Source organism: Acinonyx jubatus, chromosome A3 (assembly GCF_027475565.1).
Source record: "Acinonyx jubatus isolate Ajub_Pintada_27869175 chromosome A3, VMU_Ajub_asm_v1.0, whole genome shotgun sequence".
Taxonomy (NCBI): domain Eukaryota; kingdom Metazoa; phylum Chordata; class Mammalia; order Carnivora; family Felidae; genus Acinonyx; species Acinonyx jubatus.
Window position 1 is genome coordinate 99,184,573 of NC_069388.1, and position 25,042 is coordinate 99,209,614.

The window sequence follows — 25,042 nt, forward strand, 5'->3', positions numbered from 1 at the left end:
AGCAAAGAAATTCACCAGGAAAAAGATGTACACTATATGATGATAAAAATATCAATCCACCAAGAAGACATAGCAGTCCAAATGTGCATACATCAACAACAGAACTGAAAATAATGGGAAATAAAAACTGATAGAACTGAAATTTAAAAAATAGACAAATACATAGTTACAATTTGAGATTTCAACACCACTCTCTCAACATCTGATAGAACAACTAAGAAAATCAGCAAGGATATAGAAGAACATCATCAACCATCAGGATCTAAAAGACATTTATAGAACACTCTACTCACAACAGAATACACATTCTTTTCAAGTGCCTACAGAACACACATCAAGAAAAACCATATCATGGGGCATAAAATAAACCTCAAGAAATTTAAAATAAGTTAAATCATACCAAGATTTAGAGAACTAGAGTTCTAGAGAACTCTAGCCACAGCGGAATCAAACTAGAAATCAATGACAGAAAAAGCCTCCAAACACTCTGAAACTAAAAAACACACTTGTAAATAATTAATGGATCAAAGAGAAAGTTTCAAGAGAAATTTAAAAAATACACTGAACTAAGCAAAAATGAAAATTGTTATAACATATCGATGTTTGTGGAACACAGCTACATCAATATTGAAAGGAAAATTTATTGAACTAAATGTACCATTAGAAAAAGAAGAAAAGTTTTAGGGGCGCCTGGGTGGCTCATTGGGTTAAGCACCCAACTTTAGCTCAGGTCACGATATCGCGGTCTGTGGGTTCAAGCCCCGTGTAGGGCTCTGTGCTGACAGCTTGGAGCCTGGAACCTGCTTCAGATGCTGTCTTACTCTCTTTCTGCCCCTCCCCCGATCATGCTCTGTCTCTCTCTGTCTCTCAAAAGTGAATAAACGTTAAAAAAATTAAAAAAAAAAAAAAGAAAAAGAAGAAAAGTTTTATGTCAGTAATCTAAGTTTCCACCTTGAGAACGTAAAAAATAGAATGAAATAAACCTAAAGCAGGAGAGAGAAGACAAATCAATGAAATTGAAAACATAAAAGCAATTGAGAAAATTAATGAAACAAAGAGCCAGTTTCCAGAAATTCAAATAAAATTGACAGAGCCCTAGAAAAACAGACATAAGAATAAAAGATTGAGAGAACACAAATGACCAATATCAGGAATGAAGCAGAGTATCACTATAGACTTTGCAGACACCAAAGAGATAATAAGGGATAAAATGGACCAATTTCCTGAAAAACAAAAACTACCACAACTTACCCGATATGAAATGGATAATAAGATAGATATTATTGATAATAATATTATGATATTATTATATATCATATATATACTATATATACTATATATATACTATATATACTATATACTATACTATATACTATATATACTGTATACTATATACTATATACTATATATATATACTATATATACTATATATACATATACTATATATATATATAGTATGATAGACAATATTCAATTAAGGATATTGAGTCATAATTTATTTTTTTAATTTTTAAAAGTTTATTCATTTACTTTGAGAAAGAGAGAGAAAGAGAGAACACATGCACAAGCATAGGAGGGGCAGAGAAAAGGAGAGGCAGAATCCCGAGAAAGCTCTGTGCCATCTGCACACAGTCGGATGTGGGGCTCAAAATCACAAACTGCAAGATTGTGACCTGAGCCGAGATCAAGAGTTGGACATTTAACTGACTATGTCACCCAGGTGCCCCTTGAGTCATAATTTAAAAACAATTAACAAATAAATACAAAAATATCTATGTAAAAAGATCCCCCCCCCAAAAGTCTCTAGAATCAGATGGTTAAACTGTAGAATTCTATCAAATGTTTAAAGAATAATTAATGCAGAGACAGACACACAAATACAGAGAATAAACTGATGGTCGCCAGAGAGGTGGCAAAATGGGTGAAGGGGAGTGGGAGATACAGGCCTCAAATTATAGAATGAACAAGTCACAAGGATGAAAGGTAAAGCATAGGGAATATAGTCAGTGGTACTGTAATAGCGATGTAAGGTGACAGATGGTAGTTACACTTGTATGCATAAGATAATGAATAGAGTTATAGAACCACTATGTAGTATGTCTGAAAGAAATGTAACATTGTGTGTCAACTATACTTCAATGAAAATGGAAACAAAAAAAGAACAATTAACACCAGCTATACAAAACTTCTCCTACAATTAAGAAGATGTGGTATATTGTTACAGTGGAACACTACTTGGTGATGAAAAAGAATGAAATCTTATCCATTTGCAACAATGTGGATGGAACTGGAGGGTATTATGCTAAGCAAAATAAGTCAGTCAGGGAAAGATAGACATCCCATGATTTCATTCATATGTGGAATCTGAGAAACTTAACAGATCATGGGGGGAGGGTAGGAAAAATAAGATAAAAACAGAGGGAGGCAAACCATAAGAGACTCTTAAATACAGAGAACAAACTGAGGGTTGTTCAGGGTGGGGAAAATTGTTGTTGGGCATTAAGGAGGGCACTTGCTGGGAGGAGTGCTGGGTGTTATATGTAAGTGATGAATCACTTCAATCTACTGCTGAAACCAAGACTACCGTGTATGTTAACTAACTTGAGAATAAATTTTAAAAATAATAAATAAATCTCTCCCAGAAAATAGAAGAGGAGCAAATATGTCCCAATTCATTTTATGCAGGTAGTATTACCCTAATACCAAAACCAGACCCCCCCAAACAGTATAAAATAAGAAAACTCCAGACCAATATCCCTCATGAATATAAACACAAAAATTCTTAACAAAATAAAGCAAAGAGAATTCAGTAATATGTAAAAAGAATTAAACACCATGACCAAGTGGGGTTTATTACAAGGATTTAGGGCTGTTCAATATATGAAAATTAGTCAGTGTAATCCACCATAACAGGCTAGAGAAGAAAATCACAGACCACATTACACAACACAGAAAAAAATTTTGACAAAATTCAATACCATTTGTGATTAAATAAGTAACTCAAAAAATAGTAACAGGGAAAGTTCCTCAACTTGCTAAAAGTCATCAACAAAAACCCTGCAGCTAACATTGAATTTAAAGGTGAAAAACTGAATACTTTCCCCTAAGATTGTGATATCCACTTTCACCACTCTTAATTCAATTTAGTGCAGAAAGTTTTAGCCACTGCAACAAGAAAAGGAAATAAGAGACATACAAACCAGAAAGGAAAAAAATTAACTGTTATTTACAGATGACATGATTGTCTATGTAGAAATTTCAAGAAACCTACCAAAAATGGTAGAAATCTACTATTTCTAGCTATTAACATGTTGACACCAAAATTAAAAATACAGTGCCACTTACAATCACTCAAAAAATTAAATACTTAGCTATAAATCTGACAAAACATGTATAGTACTTGCATGCTGAAAATTACACAACACTGACAGAATCATGAAAGATCAAAGATCCAAATAAAATGGAGACATATACAATGTTCATGGATTGAAAGCACAACAGAGTAAAGATATCAGTGCTCTCCACAAAAAATATACAAGTTTGGTACAATTCTTGCTTTTAAAAAAGGCTAAATACAAAAACACATTCTTTCTATATATAATAAACAATTAAAAAAGAAAATCTGTTGCCTGTAGCAACTTTATATTATATAGGTCTCCTGAAGCAAGGGAAACAAAAGCAAAAATAAACTATTGGGATTACATCAAGATAAAAAGCTTCTGCATAGCAAAGGAAACAATCAACAAAACTAAAAGGCAACCTACAGAATAGGAGAAGATCTAATAAAGGCTTAGTACTTAAAATATATAAAGTTATAATACTCAACACTTAAAATATGAATAATCCAATTAAACTGGGAAGAAAATATGAATAGACATTTTTTCCAAAGAAGACATCCAGATGGCTAGCAGACACATAAAAAGATGTTCAACATCACTCATCATCAGGGACGTGCAAATCAAAGCTACAATGAGATATTACCTCATACCTATTAAAATGGCTAAAATCAACAACACAAGAAACAACAGATATTAGTGAGGATGTAGTGCATTCCCTGTACTGTTGGTGGGAATGCAAACTCATGCAGTCACTCTGGAAAACAGTGTGGAGTTTCCCCCAAAAGTTAAGAATGGAACTACCCTATGATCCAGCAATTACACTACTAGGTATTTACCCCCAAAATACAAAAATACTGATTCAAAGGGATACATGCAACCCAATGTTTATAGCAGCATTATCAACAATAGCCAAATTATGGAAAGAGCCCAAATGTCCATCAACTGATGGATGGATGAAGAAGAATGGAATACTACTCAACCATCAAAAGAATGAAATCTTGCCATTTGCATGGCATTTGCAATGCTGTGGATGGAGCTAGAGAGTATTATGCTAAGCAAAATAAGTCAGAGAAAGACAAATACCATGTAATTTCACTCATATGTAGAATTTAAAAAAACAAATGAGCATAGGGAAAAAAGAGAGAGACAGGCAAACCAAGAAATAGACTCTTAACAATAGAGAGCATACTGATGGTTACCAGAGGGATGTTAGTGGGGGGATAGGTTAAAGAGGTGATGGGGATTAAAGAGTGCACTTGTTGTGATTAGCATTGAGTGTTGTATGTAAGTGTTGAATCACTAAATTGTACACCTGAAACTAATATTACACTGTACATTAACTGGAATTTAAATAAAAACCTCAAAAATGTAAAATTTGTAAAACACTATTTTTTATGCCATGAAAATCATAAAATCATAAAAAAATCAACCAATTAAGAATAAATTGAATTGAATAAATTGAATACAAGGCCCTTTTACAGACAACTACAAAACACTGCTGATAGAAATTAAAGAATATCTAAATAAATGGAGAGATATATTCATGAAATGGAACTGAATATTGTAAAGACATCAGTTCACCCCCAAAGGTATCTATAGATTTAATGCAATGCCATTTACAATCACTCAAAAATCCCAATTAAAACCTAGAAGGGTTTTGTGTGTGTGTGTGTGTGGTGAATTTGATAAGCTAATTTGAAAATTTTCTATGGAAATGCAAAATACTAAAGTTGGTGGATTTATGCTACCTGATATCAACAGTATTATAAAATTCTAATGACTAAAATAGTGTGGTGTTGGTATGAAATTATTATACAGACTAATGGAAAAGAATAGAGAACCCAGTAGTAGAACCATATATAAACACTGTCACCTGGTTTATAACAAATACCACCACAATTCAGTGGGGGAAAATGATATTCTTTCCATTAAATTCCACAAAGACAGGGGCGCCTGGGTGGCTCAGTCGGTTGGGTGTCCGACTTTGGCTGAGATCATGATCTCGCGGTCCATGGGTTCGAGCCCCGCATCAGGCTCTGTGCTGACAGCTCAGGGCCTAGAGCCTGCTTCAGATTCTGTGTCTCCCTCTCTCTGATGCTCCCCCGTTCATGCTCTGTCTCTCTCTGTCTCAAAAATAAATAAATGTTAAAAAAAATTCCACAAAGACAATTTAGATACCCATAAAAAAAGAAAAAAAAAGAACTTTGATCCCTACCTCACACCACACACAAAACTTCATTTGAGATGGAGCACAGACTGAAATATGAAAGGTAAAAAAGCAAAGCTTCTAGAACAAAACATAGGAAAATATTTTCAACACTTTGGGTAGGCAAAAATGAAACAGAACACAAATTAAGAGCTATAAAAAATCATTAAATTGGACTTCTTTAACATTAAGAACTTATATTCATCAAAAGATGAGGGTGAAAAGGGAGGCCCAAAACTGCTCCATATTTCCAAAATAAAAACTCATATCCAGCATATATAAAGGACTCTTACATATTAATAACAGTAGATTCACCCCAATTTTTAAATTAGCAATGTGAAGTATTATTTAATTTGCTATTGAGAGTATGAAAAGATGATCCATATCATCATTCAGAGACATAAAAATTAAAAACGTAATTAAATTCTAATATATTCCCACAAGAATGGTTAATATTAAAATCATCGACAATATCAAGTGTTGGGAAAAAATATGGGAACCCATATATACTGCCGGTTAGAGTATACATTGGTACAACTAGTTTGGAAACTTTAGCAGTGTATACTAAAGCTAAACATATATATAAACTTTATGATATAGCAATTCCATCCCTTGTTATATACTCAACATAAGTGTTACTGTCCATTTAAAGACATGTATAATAATATTCAAGGCAACTGTATTGATAATGGCAAAATCTGGAAATAAATGAACCATCAGCAAATGAATATATAAATTGTTATATATTTATCACAATTAACATATATTATATATATCACAAATTATATATTCATATAATAATATACTAATCAATACAGCAATACAAAAAATGAACTATAGATACATACAATATCAATGGAATTTCAGTGGAACTGCTCACTGTGCTTTGCTTGGACTTGAGCTCTCTGCATTGCAGTCAAGAAATTGCCCTTTGCAGAGACTTGAGTAATCATGGGGTTTACCCTGTTAGTTTCCTGCTTCTCAGCAATCTCTGGTTTTTTTAAATATTTATTTATTTTTGAGAGAGAGCGAGAGAGAGCACACGCAAGTGTGAGTGGGGAAGGGGCAGAGAGAGGGGGGGTCAGAGGATCCAAAGTGGGCTCTGTGCTGTTGACATGACAGCAGAGAGCCCGATGTGGGGCTTGAACTCACAAACTGTGAAACCATGACCTGAGCCGAAGTCAGACACATTAACTGGCTGAGCCATCAAGGTGCCCCAGCAATCTCAGTCTATATTGCCTATTGTCCACTTTCTGAAAACAACCGCTCGTATATTTTTGTCTGGGTTTATAGTTATGGCAAGAAGACTAGTCCAGTACCAGTTACTCCATCATGATCAGAGGTAGAAAACCAGAGTTATTTTATTATTTTTGTTATGTTTTATTTTTTTTAATGTTTATTTATTTATTTTGAGAGAGAGAGAGCAGGGGAGGGGCAGAGAGAGAGGGGGAGAGAGAATCCCAAGCAGGCTTCGCCTGTTAGCACAGAGCCCGACACGGGGCTCGAACCCACAAACTGTGAGATCATGACCTGAGCAGAAACCAAGAGTCAAGATGCTTAACCAACTGAGCCACCCAGGTGCCTCATAGAAATCCAGAGTTATTTTAAAAAAATGGTATGAACCGCACTTAGGAAAATTGGTTGAGAGAGAAACACTGACTAGGTAGCTACAGGAGCCTTTACTCATACTGGAACTATAGACATAGGATATTTAGATGAAAGGATGATTAGTAAATTTTGGATATGATGGGACTGAGATGTGGTCATAGTTAAAGGTTAATCTGGTATAACAGAGAGACCTCAAAATGCAATGACTTTAAATTAAATAGAAGTTTGTTTCGTGGAAGAGTCTAGTGATCTCCATGGTCAGGTAGCTCTGTTTGAGGTCATTCAGGGACCAAGGCTGGTGAAGCAGCTCTGTGCACTGGTTTCACCTGACTTTCAAGACTGCATCGATTATCACCATATCTTGCAGGGTAAAAGTAGAGAAGAGAAAGTGTTCATACATATACCTAATGTTTTAAGTCAAGATCCAGAAGTGGGATGCATCATTTTTGTTTACCTTGTACTTGTCAAGAATTAGTCACATTGGTCACACGTAACTACAACGTGGGCTGCAGTCTAAGACAGTTCAGCTAAAATTCTAGTAAAATGGAAGAATGGGAGAATAGATTAGTGGCAGGGTTGGGGGAGAACGATCAGCTTGACCACCACGGATGCTTGTGAGTCATCCAAGCAAAATGCCCAGCGGATAGCTCCATACAGAGATCTAGTATCAAATACAGTGTTCTGGAGATGCAGATTCAGAAGCAATCAGCATATTTAGTTGGAGTCTAGAACATGAGTATTTTTTTTTTTAAGTTTTTTATTTTGAGAGAGAGAGAGTGTGTGTGCATGCAAGCGGGAGGGGCAGAGAGAGAGAGGGAGGAGAGAATCTCAGGCAGACTGCGCACTGTCAGCTCAAGCAGACTGCGCACGGTCAGCCCAACCCGGAATGGTGAGATCATGACCTGAGCTGAAATCAAGAGTCAGACGCTTAATTGACTGAGTCACCCGGACGTCCCGAACATGAGTATTGATGAAATCCCCCAAATGAATTGAGAACTGGAACAAAACTGTAGAGGAACAATAACTCTGAAGAAGCAAGGGAGGAAGATCCCAGAAAGGAAATTACTTTTATTTTTAAAGTTTATTTACTTATTTTGAGAGAGACAGAGACAGTGTGAGTGGGGAGGGGCAGAGAGAGAGGGAGAGAGTTAGCGGTCCAAAAAATGAAGGTATTTTTTAAACTGCCACATTCAGTCCAAAGCCCATTTATCTCCTTCAGCATCCCAAAGATGAAGCACGTGTTCTGCTCAGCTGTGTAATAAAGTGGCAAACACAACACGCACTGACATCACAGGACAGTTGCCTATGTTTAGTTTTGGTAGACACAGTTTTCTAAAGTAGTTATATCAATTTACATCCTCCCCAGCAGTATATGAGTCCCAGTTGTTCTACATTCTTGCTAAAATTTGGTATTATAATTTACAATTGTCAGAAACTGGAAATAAGAAGACTATTATGGTAGAATGGATAAATTGTGGTATGTTCAGATGATATAACACTATGCAGTAATGAAAATGAACAAAGTACTGCTACACATAATAGAGATGAACCTCATATGTAATTTTAAATGAAAGGAACTATACACAAAATACAACACACTATACGATTCCATTTATATAGCATTCAAAGAGAGGCAAAATTACCCTAGGATTTTAGAAGTTATCAATAGAGATTAAATTTGGGCAGAATGGTGGAAGTAGTGACCAGGAGGTAACCAGGGGAGGTTTCAGGGATGTGACAATTGTTCTGTTTCTTGATCTGGGTGATGGGTGTTGAGTTTGTGAGAAACTGATAACCTGCACATTTAATATTTATATACTTTTATGGAGATGTATTGCCTTTCAGTAAAAACTTCAAATGGAAAAAAGGATGTATTTTCCTTGGATAACTGGAAGTGATTAAAGAAGAAATAGATGGTGAAGGTATCTTCATTTTGTTCCATCCTTCTCTTGTCCTACTCCCCTCCCTTTTAGCTGATCAATAATGTTATTATGAAGCATCAAAAGCCTTTTCTGATTCCTACCTATGGTTTGCCCTATAGGAAAACATTAGTCCTGCACTCAGACTATGTACTAATTCTCCGATAAACAAGCAACAAACACATTCGCCGGACTAAGAACTCCAAGCTGTTTCAACAAACGCTAGGTCTCTGATTACCAGATTCTAAATAAAATGCATACATTTGCCCAGAATGGGTTAATTAGATATATTCCCCCTTAAAGGAATGTAAGTGAATGAATTATTATAGTCTTTTTTTAGCTCTCAGAAAACTTTGAAGTTTATTTGAGAGAGAGAGAGCACGCATATTCAGGGTAGGGGCAGAGAGAGGGAGACAGAATCCCAAGTAGGCTCCACATTTAGCATGGAGCCTGAGGCAGGGTTGCTCTCACGACCCTAAAATCATGACTGAGCTGAAATCAAGAGTCAGAAGCTTAACCTACTGAGCCACCCAGGCATCCCAGCTCTCAGAAAACTTTCAAATAAAAAGTCCCTTCTCCAGTTTCTATATAACCCAGTCTGGTGCGTATCATGCCATAAACCATCTTTTACCTCTCAACCTTTCCACAGCCATGAAAATACAGCAGAGTCTGTGTAGATATGCCTTGATTCAGTAACAGCAGAGAGTGGAGAATATGCTCAGTGGAAGCAGAAGAAAGCTGATCTCGTATCTCTTGTTCCCTGTTTCAGAGATAATTCAGGGTAACAGGATGAGCTGGTCACTGAACTCATGAGGTTGGGGTTTAATAATTTACAGTTCACAGGTTTCCCTCTAAATAAAGATCCTGGTTAAATACGTGCCATTTTGATGAATAAATGTAGATAGCAGAATATGTTTCAGAGCAAGGAGGTTTTCCTAGGACTGGCTTTTTTAACAGATGAACTCCTGATTTCATTCTCCTTCCCATGGTGACATGGGAAGTATCCAAATCTGGGCATTCATCACCTGCTATTGCTATATTGCCAGTTAATGGCATGCTTTTCTGTGGATCCTGGCAGGTGGGTTGTTTATAGATTTTTGCAAATGTAGCATGCAAATGATGAGTGTGCCAGTTTATTTATGACTGGGATATCAACAACCTAAATTAAGGCAGAAGACTGGACAAAATGGCCTTTTTATTTGCTTCTGACACTCAGATTCTATTATTTGAAACAGGAAAACTGTAAGAATCACGTCCCTTTTCTTTTTTCCTTCTCATCAGACAAGTGTTTTTAAAGTAAAGCAATATACATCAAGATTTGTCACAGTCCGCCATGCTCAATACTAACAAACACTTTGAACAATATTGTTTTAAAGGCCCAAAATTTGCTGTGTTTGGCAAGAGGAGTCTCTTACCCAAGCCTCCTGCAACTCAGAGTCAGCTTGAGGCATTTGGTTCCAAAAACCTACTGTTTTAGCCACTTAACTCAGGAATTGAGTAAAGCTAAATGGGAAGCATTTAAACAATAACAACAAAAGCAGCCCTGAAAATACCAGAATTCTTCTAACTTCCCTTTTGCTGGTCTGAAACCCTACTACTTTGTTTTTGTAAAAGGACTTCCTTCATAAAGCCCCAAATAAGTTTCCATGTGGAAATATGTCACCAGACCCTGCTTTATCAACAGATGAAGATCTCAAAGTACATTCCCAAATGAAAAGAGCTCACAGAATTTCACCAACAGTAGTGACGGTGACTAAATATACATTGTATATGAACATCCTTTTTCTAGTATACAACTGGCAGCGTGCTATGGATAACTGGTGAGGGTGTGAGGAATTAACCTTTTATAGGGATGCAAGGAACAAGATTTCTGTTTTCCCACCCTAGCCCACTGAATGGGTTTTCCAGGAAACAGAAACTTTCACTTTATTGAAACGTTTTAAAGTTTCAAAATATTTTAAAGTTTAATAGTTTTAAAACGATTTTGAATATAATAAAATGAATTTTCCTGACTTCTTGTGCAAATGGTACTGATAAAATGTTTTTTTGGATAACACAGAATCATTCTTGGCAAGATACTGATATTCTCTCGGGAAATTATTTGACACTATACTTCTGGCACAAACTACTGTTTTTTGTTTGGGTCTTTTACATTTAACTCTTACTATCAAAACTACTGTAACTATGACTTCCTTGCCTGCCCTGCCTCTATCAGATTCCACTCCCTACTTCAAAGTCTCTACATGCGTAGCTTCTACCCTATAGACTGGGAGGCTAAATTACTAAGCTCATTTGAGTTCTATGTAAAGCAAGAATAAATTCTGAGTAAGAATCTGTGTATGACTCCTCATTCATTCAGTAGATGCTTCTAAGAGAACACTGTCCATCGACAGATATATGGATAAAGATGTGGTATATATACTACCATATGTACATACCACATCTATACAACGGAATATTATTCAGCCACGAGAAACGAGGAAATCTTGACATTAGTGACAACATGGATGCATCTTAAGGGTATTATGCTAAGTGAAATAAGTCAAAGACAAAAACTGTATGATATCACTTACATGTGGAATCTACAACAAACTCAACAGCAAAAAGCCAAACTCATAGAAACAGAAAACTTCCAGTTAGAAGATGAGTAAGTTTTTGGGATCTAATGCATAGCATTGTGATTATAGTTTAAAATATTGTATTTATATACTTGAAAGTTGCGAAGAGAGTAGATCTTAAATGTTATTACAAATAAGTAATTATGGGATGTGTTGGAGGTGTTAGCTAATGCTACCCTGGTAATCATACTGCAATGTATAAATTTATCAAGTCAAGTGTACATCATACACTTTAAACTTACACCATGATATATGTCAATTTTATCTCAATAAAGTTGGGAAATATAAATTTTAAAATGAACAAACAAAAAAAAAGAAAACAGGTAGTACCTGAACTTTGACATGTTTGGGTGGCTACTTTTTTTTTTTTTAAGGTTTATTTATTTTTGAGAGAGAGAGAGCGAGCGAGGGGAGGGCAGAGAGGCAGGGAGACGCAGAAATGGAAGCAGGGTCCAGGCTCTGAGCTGTCAGCACAGGGCCCAATATGGGGCACGAACCCAGGAACCATGAGATCATGACCTGAGCCGAAGTCAGACGCTTAACCGACTGAGCCACCCAGGCACCCCTCTTTTTTTTTAAATGTTTATTTATTTTTGATAGGGAGCGTACACATGCGTGCAAGCAGGGGAGTGGCAGGGAAGGAGGGAGACAGAGGATTCTAAGTGGGCTCTGCACTGACAGCAGAGAGCCTGAGGCAGGGCTTGAATTTATGGAACTGTGAGATCATGACCTGAGCCAAAGTTGGACGCATAACCGTCTGAGCCACCCAGGTACCCCAGGTACCTGTCTACTTTTAAGCTTATATTTGTTCTTATTTGATAAATATGTTATCAAGTCAGTTAGGCAGTGTCAATACTAAGAGTGTATTTTAAAACAGACTGTATATAAGAATATTCAAGCACCATTTAACATAGAACATAAAGAGCTTATTATCCCATCATGCCCATAAACTAAGTGAATTTGACAGTAACAAGTATGCAATTTAGCATTGGCATGAAGGAGAATATAATTTTGACAAAAGACAGTTTCCTATTGTCTTTTCCACAAATGCACTTATTTCTAAGTAAAAATGTGGTAGAAAGAGCCCTGAACAAGATAGAATCTCATACAGAGGTTATAAAGAAGCCACCACCAGCTTCGACTGGCTGATGCAATCTTTAAAAACAATATTTAAATACCTTTAGATGGAGCAAGGACACTGTTGCCCTCACCACTCCTACTCAAACTGTTTCACTGGGCCCTAAAGACAATTCAAATTTGAAAGCTGTGTCCTTTGCTGAGCCACATCTTTAACTCAATTGACTATTAAGTGGGGATTCCTTCTGTTCTACCTATTGCACAGGGATATTAGGCAGTAAAATGATCTATTACATTATGAAACAATAAAAACTTTGGGTGAGAAGATGGTACAAAAGATCAAGTAAAGAGATTGCCTAAATTAATCATTAATCAGTATACTTAAAATTTGGCACCAAGAACAAGAATACACTTGATCTTAGCCAAAAGGCAGAGAAGCAATGAGAACAAGAGTAAAATGATTAAAACACAGATGATTCAAAATGTCATTTCACAATTGAATTTCTGTTTTTTCTTCTCTAAATTTTAATCAAATCCAATAGCAAAAAGGACCCAACACTTACTTTACTTCTGCCATTTTTTATCCCTTGGGTAGAGTTTTAAGTAACAATAAAATGGCCCAGGGGGAAAACATGGGAGCAAGGAGAAAGATTCCCAAATAATCTAAAGAAGAGCTGAAAAGAGGTTGTGACTACAAAAAAAAAAAAAAAATTAAGATCTTTGTCTTGGAGCAGACCATAAGTATCGATTATCTTTGTCCCTACTAATGGGTACTAAAAATATAATTTCTTTTATCTTTTCTACCAATACTAGATGGGTGGTAAAAAGTTTGGTAAAGGATAAAATTAACATAGATTTTTAAAATTCAAGCCAATAATTACTTACTGTATATCAACTCTGGGTCTAATACTGTAAGGCTATAACAGTAGATTATAGCATTACACCTGTCCTCAGGGATATTATCCTTAAAGAAAGACACAAAAAAATGAGAGACAGTAGAAAAACATTTGAGCAGAACACAATCATATGTCCTACTATTGCAGTTAACTCCAGAGTTCAGTAACTACAAAGCCCACATACTTGGAATCTTTAGTTCATTAAATTCAATAGGTTGTTCTGTGAATCCATACTTTCTTTTTAAACACAGTTCAAGTCTAGAGTCTGTCAACCTTGAATATGTCTTTCAATTCTCCACCTCCAGGAAACTGACAAAAACATTATTTGCTGTGCTTAACATTTAAGGGATGAGTCAAGCTTTCCCTGGAGATCTGAACTTCTGGCAATGATTTCCTCCCCAACTTTATTGTATTATTTTTATGGCATGTCTAATACGCAAAATGTCTATATTATGCCCTGCACTGTGGATATTTAGGTGAATAATGCACAATTCCTACTACAAATTCACAAAAAAAAAAAAAACCACGCATAGTTTTAATACAGCGAAATACGACAGAAATGTGTGAGGTATCAGTAGGATATAAGAACACGTACGTATCAGGAATGGCAAGCTATCACTAAGATTAGAAGGGCACATATCAGTTTTCTCCATTGTTGGTGATGATAAGTTTGATCATTTGAGTAAGAGGACAGCTGCCTGAGTTTTCACTGTAAAGATATCTTTGCCTCTTTATAAACCTGGTGGAGAAGGAAAAGATGGGTAGGAGGGCGTAGAATTTCTGGAAAAAATGGGATCTAGCCAGACAAAGCAGAGAAGAAGGGGTGAGAACACTAGGCAGAAGGGAGAGCAAAGCACCAAGCTGAGAAAAACTAGAGCATGGACCTGGAGAGACAAGCAGGCCAGAGTCTGATGTGTCTAAGAAGTCAGCCAGGAAGATTATGAAGGGCCTTGAAAACTGGTTTTAAGGAGATTATTTTATCATCTAGGGTAGTATTCTCCAAAGTATGGTGTGCCCTGGGATGCTGGAGAAATTTTAATTGTCTTTTAAAATGTCTACACTTTTGTGTACATTTCATAAGGTGACAATATTATATGTCTATGACCCATTAACTGAAATCAGGACCCTAAGAGAATGACTGGGGTGCGGGGGGTAGGGGACAGAATGAAAAGCTGTTTTACTTACTAAGCACTGAGAAGCACCCAGGAGAACCTGTTCAGCAGATGGCTGTACAAAAAACTGCAGATCTGGGGAGGGGACTTTGCCTGGACACGTAGACTGGGGACAACCACTGAAAACATGAAAGAAAAGAGCAGTGGACCAGTCGCAGAACTCTGGGAAACACTAACATTTACAACAATGTGATTACTTTTTTTCAAAAGGAAAATAGCACAAGGAGCAGTTTTTGCATTTTTTATTTAAAAACTTAAAAGAGCTCTCAAATACTAACAGCTGGTCCTTACAGTTTTTATTTGAGAGAGAGAGAAGGTGGGGGTGGGGGGAAAGAGAAGAGAGAGAATTCCAAGCAAGCTCTGCACTGTCAGCACAGAGTCCGAGTGGGGCTCAAACTCATGAACCATGAGATCATGACCTGAGCTGAAACCAAGAACCAGATGCTCAGCCAGCTGAGCCACCCAGGCACCCCAGTAATAGCCGGTCCTTACTATTTTCATTGATGTATGAAAATAAGGCTCAAGTCTACCATGAAGGCAGTGGGGGAAGGCGGGGGGGGGGGGGGTGGGGAGGAAGGCTTCTGCTAGTAACCAAGCAATAATTCAGAATGAAAAAATTGCATTTTGTTACCATGTGGGGTGGGACAGTCAAGAAAGATTTTAAAAGTGCACTATGAAACTCAGACATGATCACAGTGCTGGGCCAGAAAAAATACAAAGTGAACCTGGAATGCCTTGTGTCAAAAAGCAACCATTTCGAGATTGAAAGGGACATATCAATAGCACAGAATGGAATTAGCCTAGAAGGGGGCTCTCCCTTATCAAATTTGGGATGATTTGGACGCCACAAAGAATAATGAACTTTAACACACCGAATATAAAAAGAAACTGTGAGTCCAGTAATATTCAAAGTATGACAGAAAGAAAAATGGAAAGCTGTTCTTCACAAAAAATGTGAGCTAAAAAATGTAGAATGAAGGGTGCAATTAGAAAATCCCCATGTTACAACTCCTATTCAATAACTGACTCAGATTAATAACCATCAGTGAATGTTAAAACCGTTGGCTTACTAATATAACGCTGTATGCTAACTATACTGGAATTAAAATTAAAAACAAAAAAGACACCAAACCGTTGGGATATTCACATAGCCTCACAGGTTCCATCTTAAATGAAAAAGTATTTTATGATGGAAACAGAAGACAGCTATGACTTTAACCAAATTTATCTTCACCAATGATGGGACAAACTGGTATCATGTGACTCCCAATGTTATACAAATGAGAGGTACATATCACCCAGGCAATATTGTTTAATTTAAATCTTATCGTGAGGAAACAGAGAATTTCAGAATGTAGGACATTCTATAAGTTAACTAGCCTGTACTCTTCCAAAATGTATCAGAAAAGATTTACAAGGGAAAAAAAAAAAAAAAAAAAGGGCAGGGAACTGCTAGAAAAGAATGAAAGGAAGGACTCCAAACCCAGCGCATGAACTGTGCCTAAGTTCACAATAAAAACAAAACAAAAACATCTAAAGATATAAAGGATATTTGGGGAGCAAGTGAGAAGTAGGGATTGTATGTTAAATATTACTGAATCAACGTGAATAAATTTATTCGGTGTAATCATAGTATTCTGGTTATGCAAAAAAAAAAAAAAAAAAAAGTCCTTGTTCTTAGAAGATACATGGTGATACATCCAGTGGTAAAGAGGCATCAGGATGACTAAAATTTATTTCCAAAGGGATCAGTAAAAAACAAAAACAAACCAGAAAAAAAGAAAGAAAAAAAGATAAATACATATAGAGAAGATAAAGCAAAGGTAACAAAATACATACAGTTGGTGAATTAGAGAAACAGATGTTCATTGTACTGCTACCAGTTTTTCTGCAGTTTTGACATTTTTCAAAATAAAAGTCAGGAAAAACAAAGTAATCAATGTGTGACTAATATGTTATAGTTGATTTTACTTAGACGAATATACTTCTCATAAATGACTTAATACTTAAAAAAAAGCCCACCATGAAATCCCTTCCCATCAAAGCTAACCAAGCTAAGAGGCTGACTAACAGGACCTCTGGCTAGTGTCAGCAACATAATTTATTTTTGTGTTTTTCCTCATGAATCTAGGATCACTCACCTGTGAAATGAACAAACCAGCAAAACACCTATAACATTCAACCACCTCACTAAAAACAATTTAACATTGGAAAAGCTGTAATCTTCTGGTTTTAAAATAATTTATTTCATAGGTCCGTTTTAATTTCATGTCTCAGAGCATACATTATTTAATCAAGAGGTGCTGGACAGAGATTGTAAAAAGGGAGGAAACATTTAGGATAAGAAACTGCCTCAATTCCATTAGGATTTGATCCTACCTTGTAAAGTCTTGCTAGGATAAATTTCTATCATACTTCTTTTGTGCTTACAAAAAACATTAACTTCTGAATTTCCAATGTTGTAAATAAAAATTTTTACAATTAAGTATGCATTCAATTGACACACAAGGCAACCAAATAATTGTCATCAACATTAGCATAATGTATATTTCCTGTCACTGCACTAACATTAAACTAAACTTCAAACCACAAAAACATTGTGACTAACATTAAAAAGGCAAGCTGTAAGATACTCAAAGCTTATAAAGGACAAATTGCACATGGTTAAGATGGGACATCATTTGACAAGGGCTGGTGTTGTGCATACGGCTGCTTTTTTTTATAAGAAGGCCACCGGCAAACAGGGCAACAGTGTCGGCCCCCAGCCAACCACATCACAATGCAATTCTGATGGAACACATGACCACAAGGCAACCCCATTAGCAAACATCCGTTTTCAAAATTCTCTAGGCAAACAACACATTCAGTACAGTGCAGCATATCAGCAGGCCAAGTTAACCAATCAGGCTCCATATCTTCATTAGCATTATATAATCCATATGACCTCCCCTTCTTTTCGTATGGGCTGGTCTGACAATATTTATTGGCACATGAACAAGCCTCAGCATCACAGTGACTTGCTCTTCCTGGAGAATTGTGAACTATGCTTTCTTTATCTTCAAATACTTCCTTTTCACTGCTAAAAGTGTCTGTGCTCTCGCTGTCTGAGTCATTTTCAATATCTTGAGAACCCTCCGACATTTCCTCTTCAGACTGGACTCCAAGACATTTAAATCGCCACATTGGCAAATTTTTAATGTAATCAGTTGGTATCAGAGGGTGAAGCCAAAGGTCAGGGAAAGCTAACCGCTCCAAGAATAAGTCAGGGTCTTCGTCCCAATCAGATTCTATAGGAAAGTTCTGAAAAGAAGCAATCGGGTGGAAGAGGTAGCTGGTGTACCAGTCCCACAGACTTGATAACCATTCTAAGTTATTGGCATTGACTTCATCATTGTTGCTGTTGCGCCGTCTCTTCTTCTCAAAGTAATCAATTAGTAAACCATGTCCAAGGTACGTACTGAGAAATAGGGCCGGGTGGGAAGAATAGAACATCCAGTCTGCCCTTACCCATGAAGCCAGTGTGGTTGTATTAGAATATCGCAACAATTTTAAGCTATATTCATAAAAGCTATCTAAGTAAGGGAGCTGTAAAAAGCCCAACACAGGTAGCCAGGAAATAATTAACAGAGAGTTGTATGTCCCTAAAGTGCTTATGAGAACCACAAATCGCTTTATGGTTGCTCCTTGTGTGATAAATAAGTCCATCCAAGCCATAAGATTAACTAGAACCAAGCTCAAAACAAACAGATCATTTACTTCAGGTTGTAATGAGCGCAAAAATGAATCCATAGCCTGAAGGGATATAAATTCACCTGTGTGATTTCCATATCTGTAAATTCCTTCAGGAGTTCTAAGAATGTATGATGGCATGTTATATACACCAATATCTGTCATAAAACTCTTGTTGTCCCAATTTTCCACATTAACAAAAATAAACTCCACTCTTCCGGTAAACTTTATACTTAGTGCAGAGAAAAAAGCTGGGGGTTGGTCAAGGTTTGCAAATAGGTATATTTTTACCCAATATTGATCGCTTTTATTCCATTCTTCTTTCAAATGTTCAGCATTATAAATGGTTTTGATCCGAGAAGCTGCATGAGCAGTTATCCACTTAAAAATGTGCTCCACTTCAATCTTGCGTCCGCTATATTCTTTAAGCATGACTTTCCCTTTAGAAGTGCTCGTTTGTGGGACAGACATAATGAGTGTAGATCGCAACCAGCCTCTTCTCCTGCAGTATCTGTAAGAGAGCAAACCAGAAGTAACAACTAGGCTGGTAGATCAGCTAGCTTGCTCATCTTCACTGTTGTGCACCTTGTTTCCCCCTAACAAATTTCTTTAGCACCTGAAAGATACTCTTTCCCCCAAACCAAATAACCTCCAAATAATCAAAAGTAGTGCCAATACCTGGCAGTTGTACAAGAACAAAAGCAAGCTCTCTTTTTCTTGTTATTGTGCTTGTTTGTTTTTGCTTCATATCTCTGTATTTCTAGTCTTTTGAAGAATAGCCTTTAGTCAGGGAAATCAGAAAATACTTCAGCATCTATTATGTACCTACTACTGTATTATGTGCTTATAGTATCCAAAGATAATAGGACAATAATTCCTGCTCACAGAAAATTGAAAATACTATTAAGGAAACAAAATAGAAGTATAAAACTATATATATTCAATTACTAAATAATGTAAAAGTTCAAAAAAAAGGAATAAGGAGAGTTTGAGTTGGTGAAGATTTCATGAAAGGTTTGGGAATTGAACGAGGTCTTGAAGGTGGTTAGATTCACATGGGCAGAGAAAGACTAGGTTACCCTACATGCCAAGTCCCTGACTTGAATGCAAGATGCTTGAGGGGAGGAGCCATGCTGTGCCCATGTATTAACCCAAGCCCTCACCAATACCTGCCCCACACAGGCACTGCTACAAAGTAATCCATACGAAAACTCACCTAGGAAAGACCAAGTCCCATACTTTTTTGTATTCTCTCATCTCTTTAATGAAAATCATGAGGATGAGCATTTAATACAGATGAAACAAAGTTACGTTTTCAGATTAAGAAGAGATTCGGTCCAAGGATGAGTACACACAGAAGAATTTAACTAAAATTAAATCACTTGTTTAGATTTATCCAGTGTGGTCATGACTCCAATCCTTTGGAAATGGACAAGTTCTTGCTATACTACTTGTGACATCACTCTCTCCCTAAAAAACTAGATGAGGAATGAAAGGAAATGCTGGAAAATAAAAACAGCTGTTGTAGGACAGTGTAGAGATTATAAGTGAAACATTTTCCTTTTTTAAAAATAGTATTTTCTAAAAACCTACCATGTGGAATTTTATGATATGTAAATTTACCTCAATAAGGTTGGAAAAAAACAATCTACCATGCAGATAATTTGTTCATTATAGATTTGTAATTGGATGGTTATAAATACTCAATTTCTTATTTTGCTATTCTAAATACTGATATAAAAATCATAAGTGTTATGCTTTACTTAGTAAGCATGGATTACATTTTATTTAAACAAGCACACTACACATTTACATGATCAGACTGAAAGTCTCGACATGTCATAAAGTTTCATGATGACAATACAATTAATTGTATCTCAGGAATTTTGTGATATAACCTAAGGTAAGTGAAGACAGCATGTTATGTCATAAAGACAAGGTTAAGTAATGACTCTGAGAAACTATCTGGGTGACTCAGAATCACAGACCCCAATTCAGCTTCTTGTTGAGTTGATATACTTCCTTAACAAGATAGATTCCATTAATGTCAATATTGGTTTTTTCTTTTTTTTCTTTTTTTTTTAAAGTTTATTTTGAGAGAAAAGAGAGGAGGGCAGAGAGAGAGGAAAAGAGAGAATTCCAAGCAGCCTCTGCACTGTCAATGCAGAGTCCGATGCAGGGCTCAAACTCACGTCAGCCGATTAACCAACTGAGCTACCCAGGTGCCCCAATATCAACATTGCTTTCAGTGAAATGGATTGAGAATTATGAATTCCTACAAAGAAAATATCTTCTATCCCTTAACACTGTATTTGTATAATGCAAGTAATTCATTGACATGAATTCTATTTTTTCCCTCTACTCCCAAAAGCAACAAGTCAAATAGGTAATTGCCTTATTTACATCTTAAAAAGCTTTAAGTAGCTTTAATTCTTAAATTTCATACGGTACTTGTGATGACACATTTCTGCTCTTGGTCATCCTTTCTATCTTTCTATAACTACCTCAGGGAATACTGGCTTCTTAGTGCCATAAATTAAATGACAATTTTTGTGACAGAAAACCTCATTGTGCAAAACAGTCAAAGAAAGTCTTAGTGTACACATTTCTTCATGTTACAAAACAAATGTATTCTGCGCTTTCAGTTCAGAATTAAGTGACAGCTTTAAGGTTTATCTTTCCAGATAGAATTTAAGAGTACCAAGGAAAAGAAAATGTCATATGGTCATCATATATCTTTTGAATTCAATCAGGTTTTCCTGACTTAAAAAAAAAAATTCTAATACTTATTTTTTTAAATTTTTTAAATGCTTATTCATTTCTGAGAGACAGAGAGAGACAGAGCATGAGTGGGGAAGGGGCAGAGAAGGGAGAGCATGAATGGGAAAGGGGCAGAGAAGTGAGACACAGAATGTGAAGCAGGCTCCAGGCTCTGAGCTGTCAGTACACAAACCGTTAATTATGACCTGAACTGAAGTCGGTGGCTTAACTGACTGAGCCACCTAGGTGCCCTAAAACTCTAATACTTATAAACACCAGGCTACTTATATTTACCTAAACACTGCTCTGAAGAAGTCTAACAAACAAAAGTATATCATATCAATTTTAAAATTCTACTGCTAAACAGAAATAAAGACTAATGTACATATTTTAAAAAATAATTTTACATTACCTTATACTGATATAAAAACTTTTACTGCCAATTCAAAAAAACACTTTTTTAAAAATTCAAATAAATTCAATGACAATACCATGAAATAACTTCTAGTTCTTAAAGTAAACCTTTTGAGATCTCTTAGAGAATCTGAAGATTAAAAATGATAGAAAACAGTGAGTTTGCTACTCCAGTTTCTTGCGTGGGATGTGTACTTAAAAAGGAATGTTAGTGGGGTGCCTGGGTAGCTCAGTCAGTTAAGTGTTCAACTCCAGCTCAGGTCATGATCTCATGGTTCGTGGGTTCAAACCCCGCATCAGGTTCTGTGCTAACAGCTCAGAGCCTGGAGCCTGTTTCAGATTCTGTGTCTCCCTCTCTCTCTGCCCCTCTCCCACTCGCGCTCTGTCTCTGTCTCAAACATTAAACAAATATTTTTTTTAAAGGAACATTATTATTTGTTTACATAATGTGGTTTCTTCAGACAAAGTCATTGCCCTCCCTGGCCTTCCAGGTTCACTGTCCAATCTCCCCTTTATTTTCCCTTCTCTGCTTATTCCACAGGCCCCCTGCCCTTCTACTCTCACCATAGGTCCTCCTGATCCATTTGCCACTCAGCTCTTGCAATTCCAATGTTCTCCATCTGCTCTTTACTATCCCCCATCTTTCCAGCTGCCCAAAGACACACCCCACCTTGTTTTCTACTTTAGAAGGGAAAGGGAAAGGAAAGAAAAGGAAAAGAAAGGAAAAGAAAAGGGGCACCTGGGTGACTCAGTGGGTTGAGCATCTGACTCCTGATTTTGGCTCAGGTCATGATCTCACAGTTTGTGAGATCCAGCCCTGCGCTGGGCTCTGCACTAACAGTGCCCCTCCCTCTCTGTCTCTCTCTCAAAATAAGTAAATAAACATTTAAAAAACATCTAAAATATTAAACATTAAAAAACCATTTAAACATTAAAAAAAAAAAAAAGGAAAAGAGAACAGACCTAACAGAAGGCTTTTTAGCCCTCTATCCTATATTGCTTGATTGAGGAATGAGAGGTATTAGGGCCAGGCAAGCAGGGCAAGAAATTAAAATTGCTGCCACGGGCAGAGTCAGGTGCTTCCCAGAGGTGGTGGTCCTGAACGTTCTTAAGAGGAGCTAACCAGGTCAGGAAAGTACTGCTGTGCAATGGGACCAGCACATCGGAGGAGGCTGCCCTAGAAGCCACACGGGAGAAAAAACTCCAGTAAACAAAGCAAAATAAACATGGAGTAGAGAGTTTAGTGTTTATAAAAATCTGAAATTAAGATGACTCAATTGTCCAACATATGATTAAAACACTTGCTAAATAACACTATTTCCTGCCCAGTTATACCCTGCATTGACATCCTTTATGTTGTTGTTGGTTATTTATTTATTTTGAAAGAGAGGGAGACAGAATGAGCAGGGGAGGGGCCAAGAGAGAGGGGGACAGAGGATCGGAAGTGGGCTCTGCACTGACAGCAGAGAGCCCAGTGCAGGGCTCGAATTCACAAACCGTGAGATCATGAGCTGAGCCAAAACCAAGAGCTGGACGCTTAACCGACTGAGCCACCCCAGTGCCCCACCCGACATTGACACTCTGAACACACATTTCTGTATTTCCCCATTTTGTTCTTCTAGATCTCCAAAATCCTCAAAAAAAGAAAAAGACAACCCTAAGCACAGCTTTTATGGCAATAGTTCTTACTCCAGTTGTAAGATTTTCCCAATAAAAGTTAACATGAATATGATAATATCAAAACTAATGTAAGTAACTATGCATCAAGACCTTCATTTTGTGATGAAACTGAAGATGAAGTAAAAGTGCTTTTTTAATAACAAAAAGTAATAGCTGCAATCAATAAAGAAAGCAAAATTTGCTCAAAAATGATCTGTTCCACCACAAATAAGAGGTGAGATTTCTTTTTTAAATTTTTTTAAAGTTTACTTATTTTGAGAGAGAAAGAGAAAAGGAGTGGGGCAGGGGCAAAGAGAGAAAGACACAGAGAATCCCAAGCAGGCTCTGTGCTTTCAGTGCAGAGCCCGATGCAGGGCTCAAACCCACAAACTATGATACCATGACCTGAGCTGAAATCAAGAGTCAGACACTCAACTGACTGAGCCAACCAGGGGCCCAAAGAGGTGAGATTATTTAAAGATGAAAGATTTAGAGGAAAATATACAAAGGTAGTTTATATGTATCTCTTCACCATTCCTCACCTAGTATAGAATCAAAGAGTTTTTCAAAAGAAAAGCTAGAAAAATTTGTATTAAAATCCGCTAGACTCAATTATCATTTGAAATGATAAAATGCACTTTTCATGCATTTTGTTTCATAAGATTACACCAAAAGAAGTCAAACACTGCTATTTCCTTCAGTTTTTCATATTAATAGATTATATGTTTTCTGTTGTGCTTAGCTTATTTTTGAATTCTTTATTAATGTTATGTAACAATTTATATATAGCATGTGTTTAACCTTTATATTTTTGTAAATTTATTTTCACTTGATATTTTTTAGTATATTTGTAAGTTACAGTGTCAAAATACATTAATTAGTTCATTGATTTTTTAAAAAATCAATTCCGAATATTTTTCAATAAAATAGTGATGTCGATACGGACTTTTGGCATTACCTGAAAAAAAAAAATGAAAATATTGGCACTATCGTTTGTTCTGGTATTACAATCACTAGTGAGGGTAAGAAAGATCTCTCACTCAGACTCTATTTGGGAATGATGGAATCAGACCAAATGCAACTGTCTTTGATAAACAAAGGACAAAATTACAACGATCTGCTTTTCATTAAAAAATTAACACTAAGGCTGTTTTGGACATTTCGACAAAAGGCGTTGTTAGAATATGATCAAGACTCTGTGGCAAAGATGAGAATGCAAGCTTTGTGGGAAGACGGGGAGACTGTGAGTTAGAAGATACAAGAACTTTCCTTCTTCTCTCCAACTCTTAGGGGATCCTACACCCTATGGTGTGGATCACATCCTATAATACCAGTAAGCAAAACAATCTTGAGGCAAAATGAAGCAAACATGAGCCTAAAGGAGAAAAGGCAGGAAAATATGCGGTACAACAGTAGCACAGGAGGGTTTTCTACATACAGTTAATGGGCTTCCCACTGGGGCCACATGTAATTAAGTAATACAGACAGTTATATTACTTACATTAGAAACTACCTAATGTTGTGGGGTTTTCTACATATACATCATACACCCCCTCCTCAGCACTAAACACAACATGCTATATATGCTAATCTTTTATTAAATATTTACTGAATGGATAATTAAATAATGAATACTTGTAAGTGAA

General features: G+C 36.4%; 1 protein-coding gene across 3 annotated transcripts in view; it reads right to left on the reverse strand.

Moving 5' to 3' along the window:
* LOC106978136 (E3 ubiquitin-protein ligase RNF103) overlaps positions 1–25,042 on the reverse strand; it is a 108,365-nt gene that overhangs the window by 68,496 nt on the left and 14,827 nt on the right. Inside the window, exon 4 of one of the 3 annotated variants that reach the window (XM_015075777.3) lies at positions 16,552–19,074. The exons of 1 other annotated variant lie outside the window; for it this stretch is intronic. In XM_015075777.3, coding sequence (XP_014931263.1) covers positions 17,499–19,074 — 1,576 coding nt within the window. In that variant the 3' untranslated portion in view covers positions 16,552–17,498. Of the gene's footprint in view, positions 1–16,551; positions 19,075–25,042 lie in introns of those variants that run through there. One more of the 3 variants, XM_015075779.3, reaches the window with a different exon arrangement.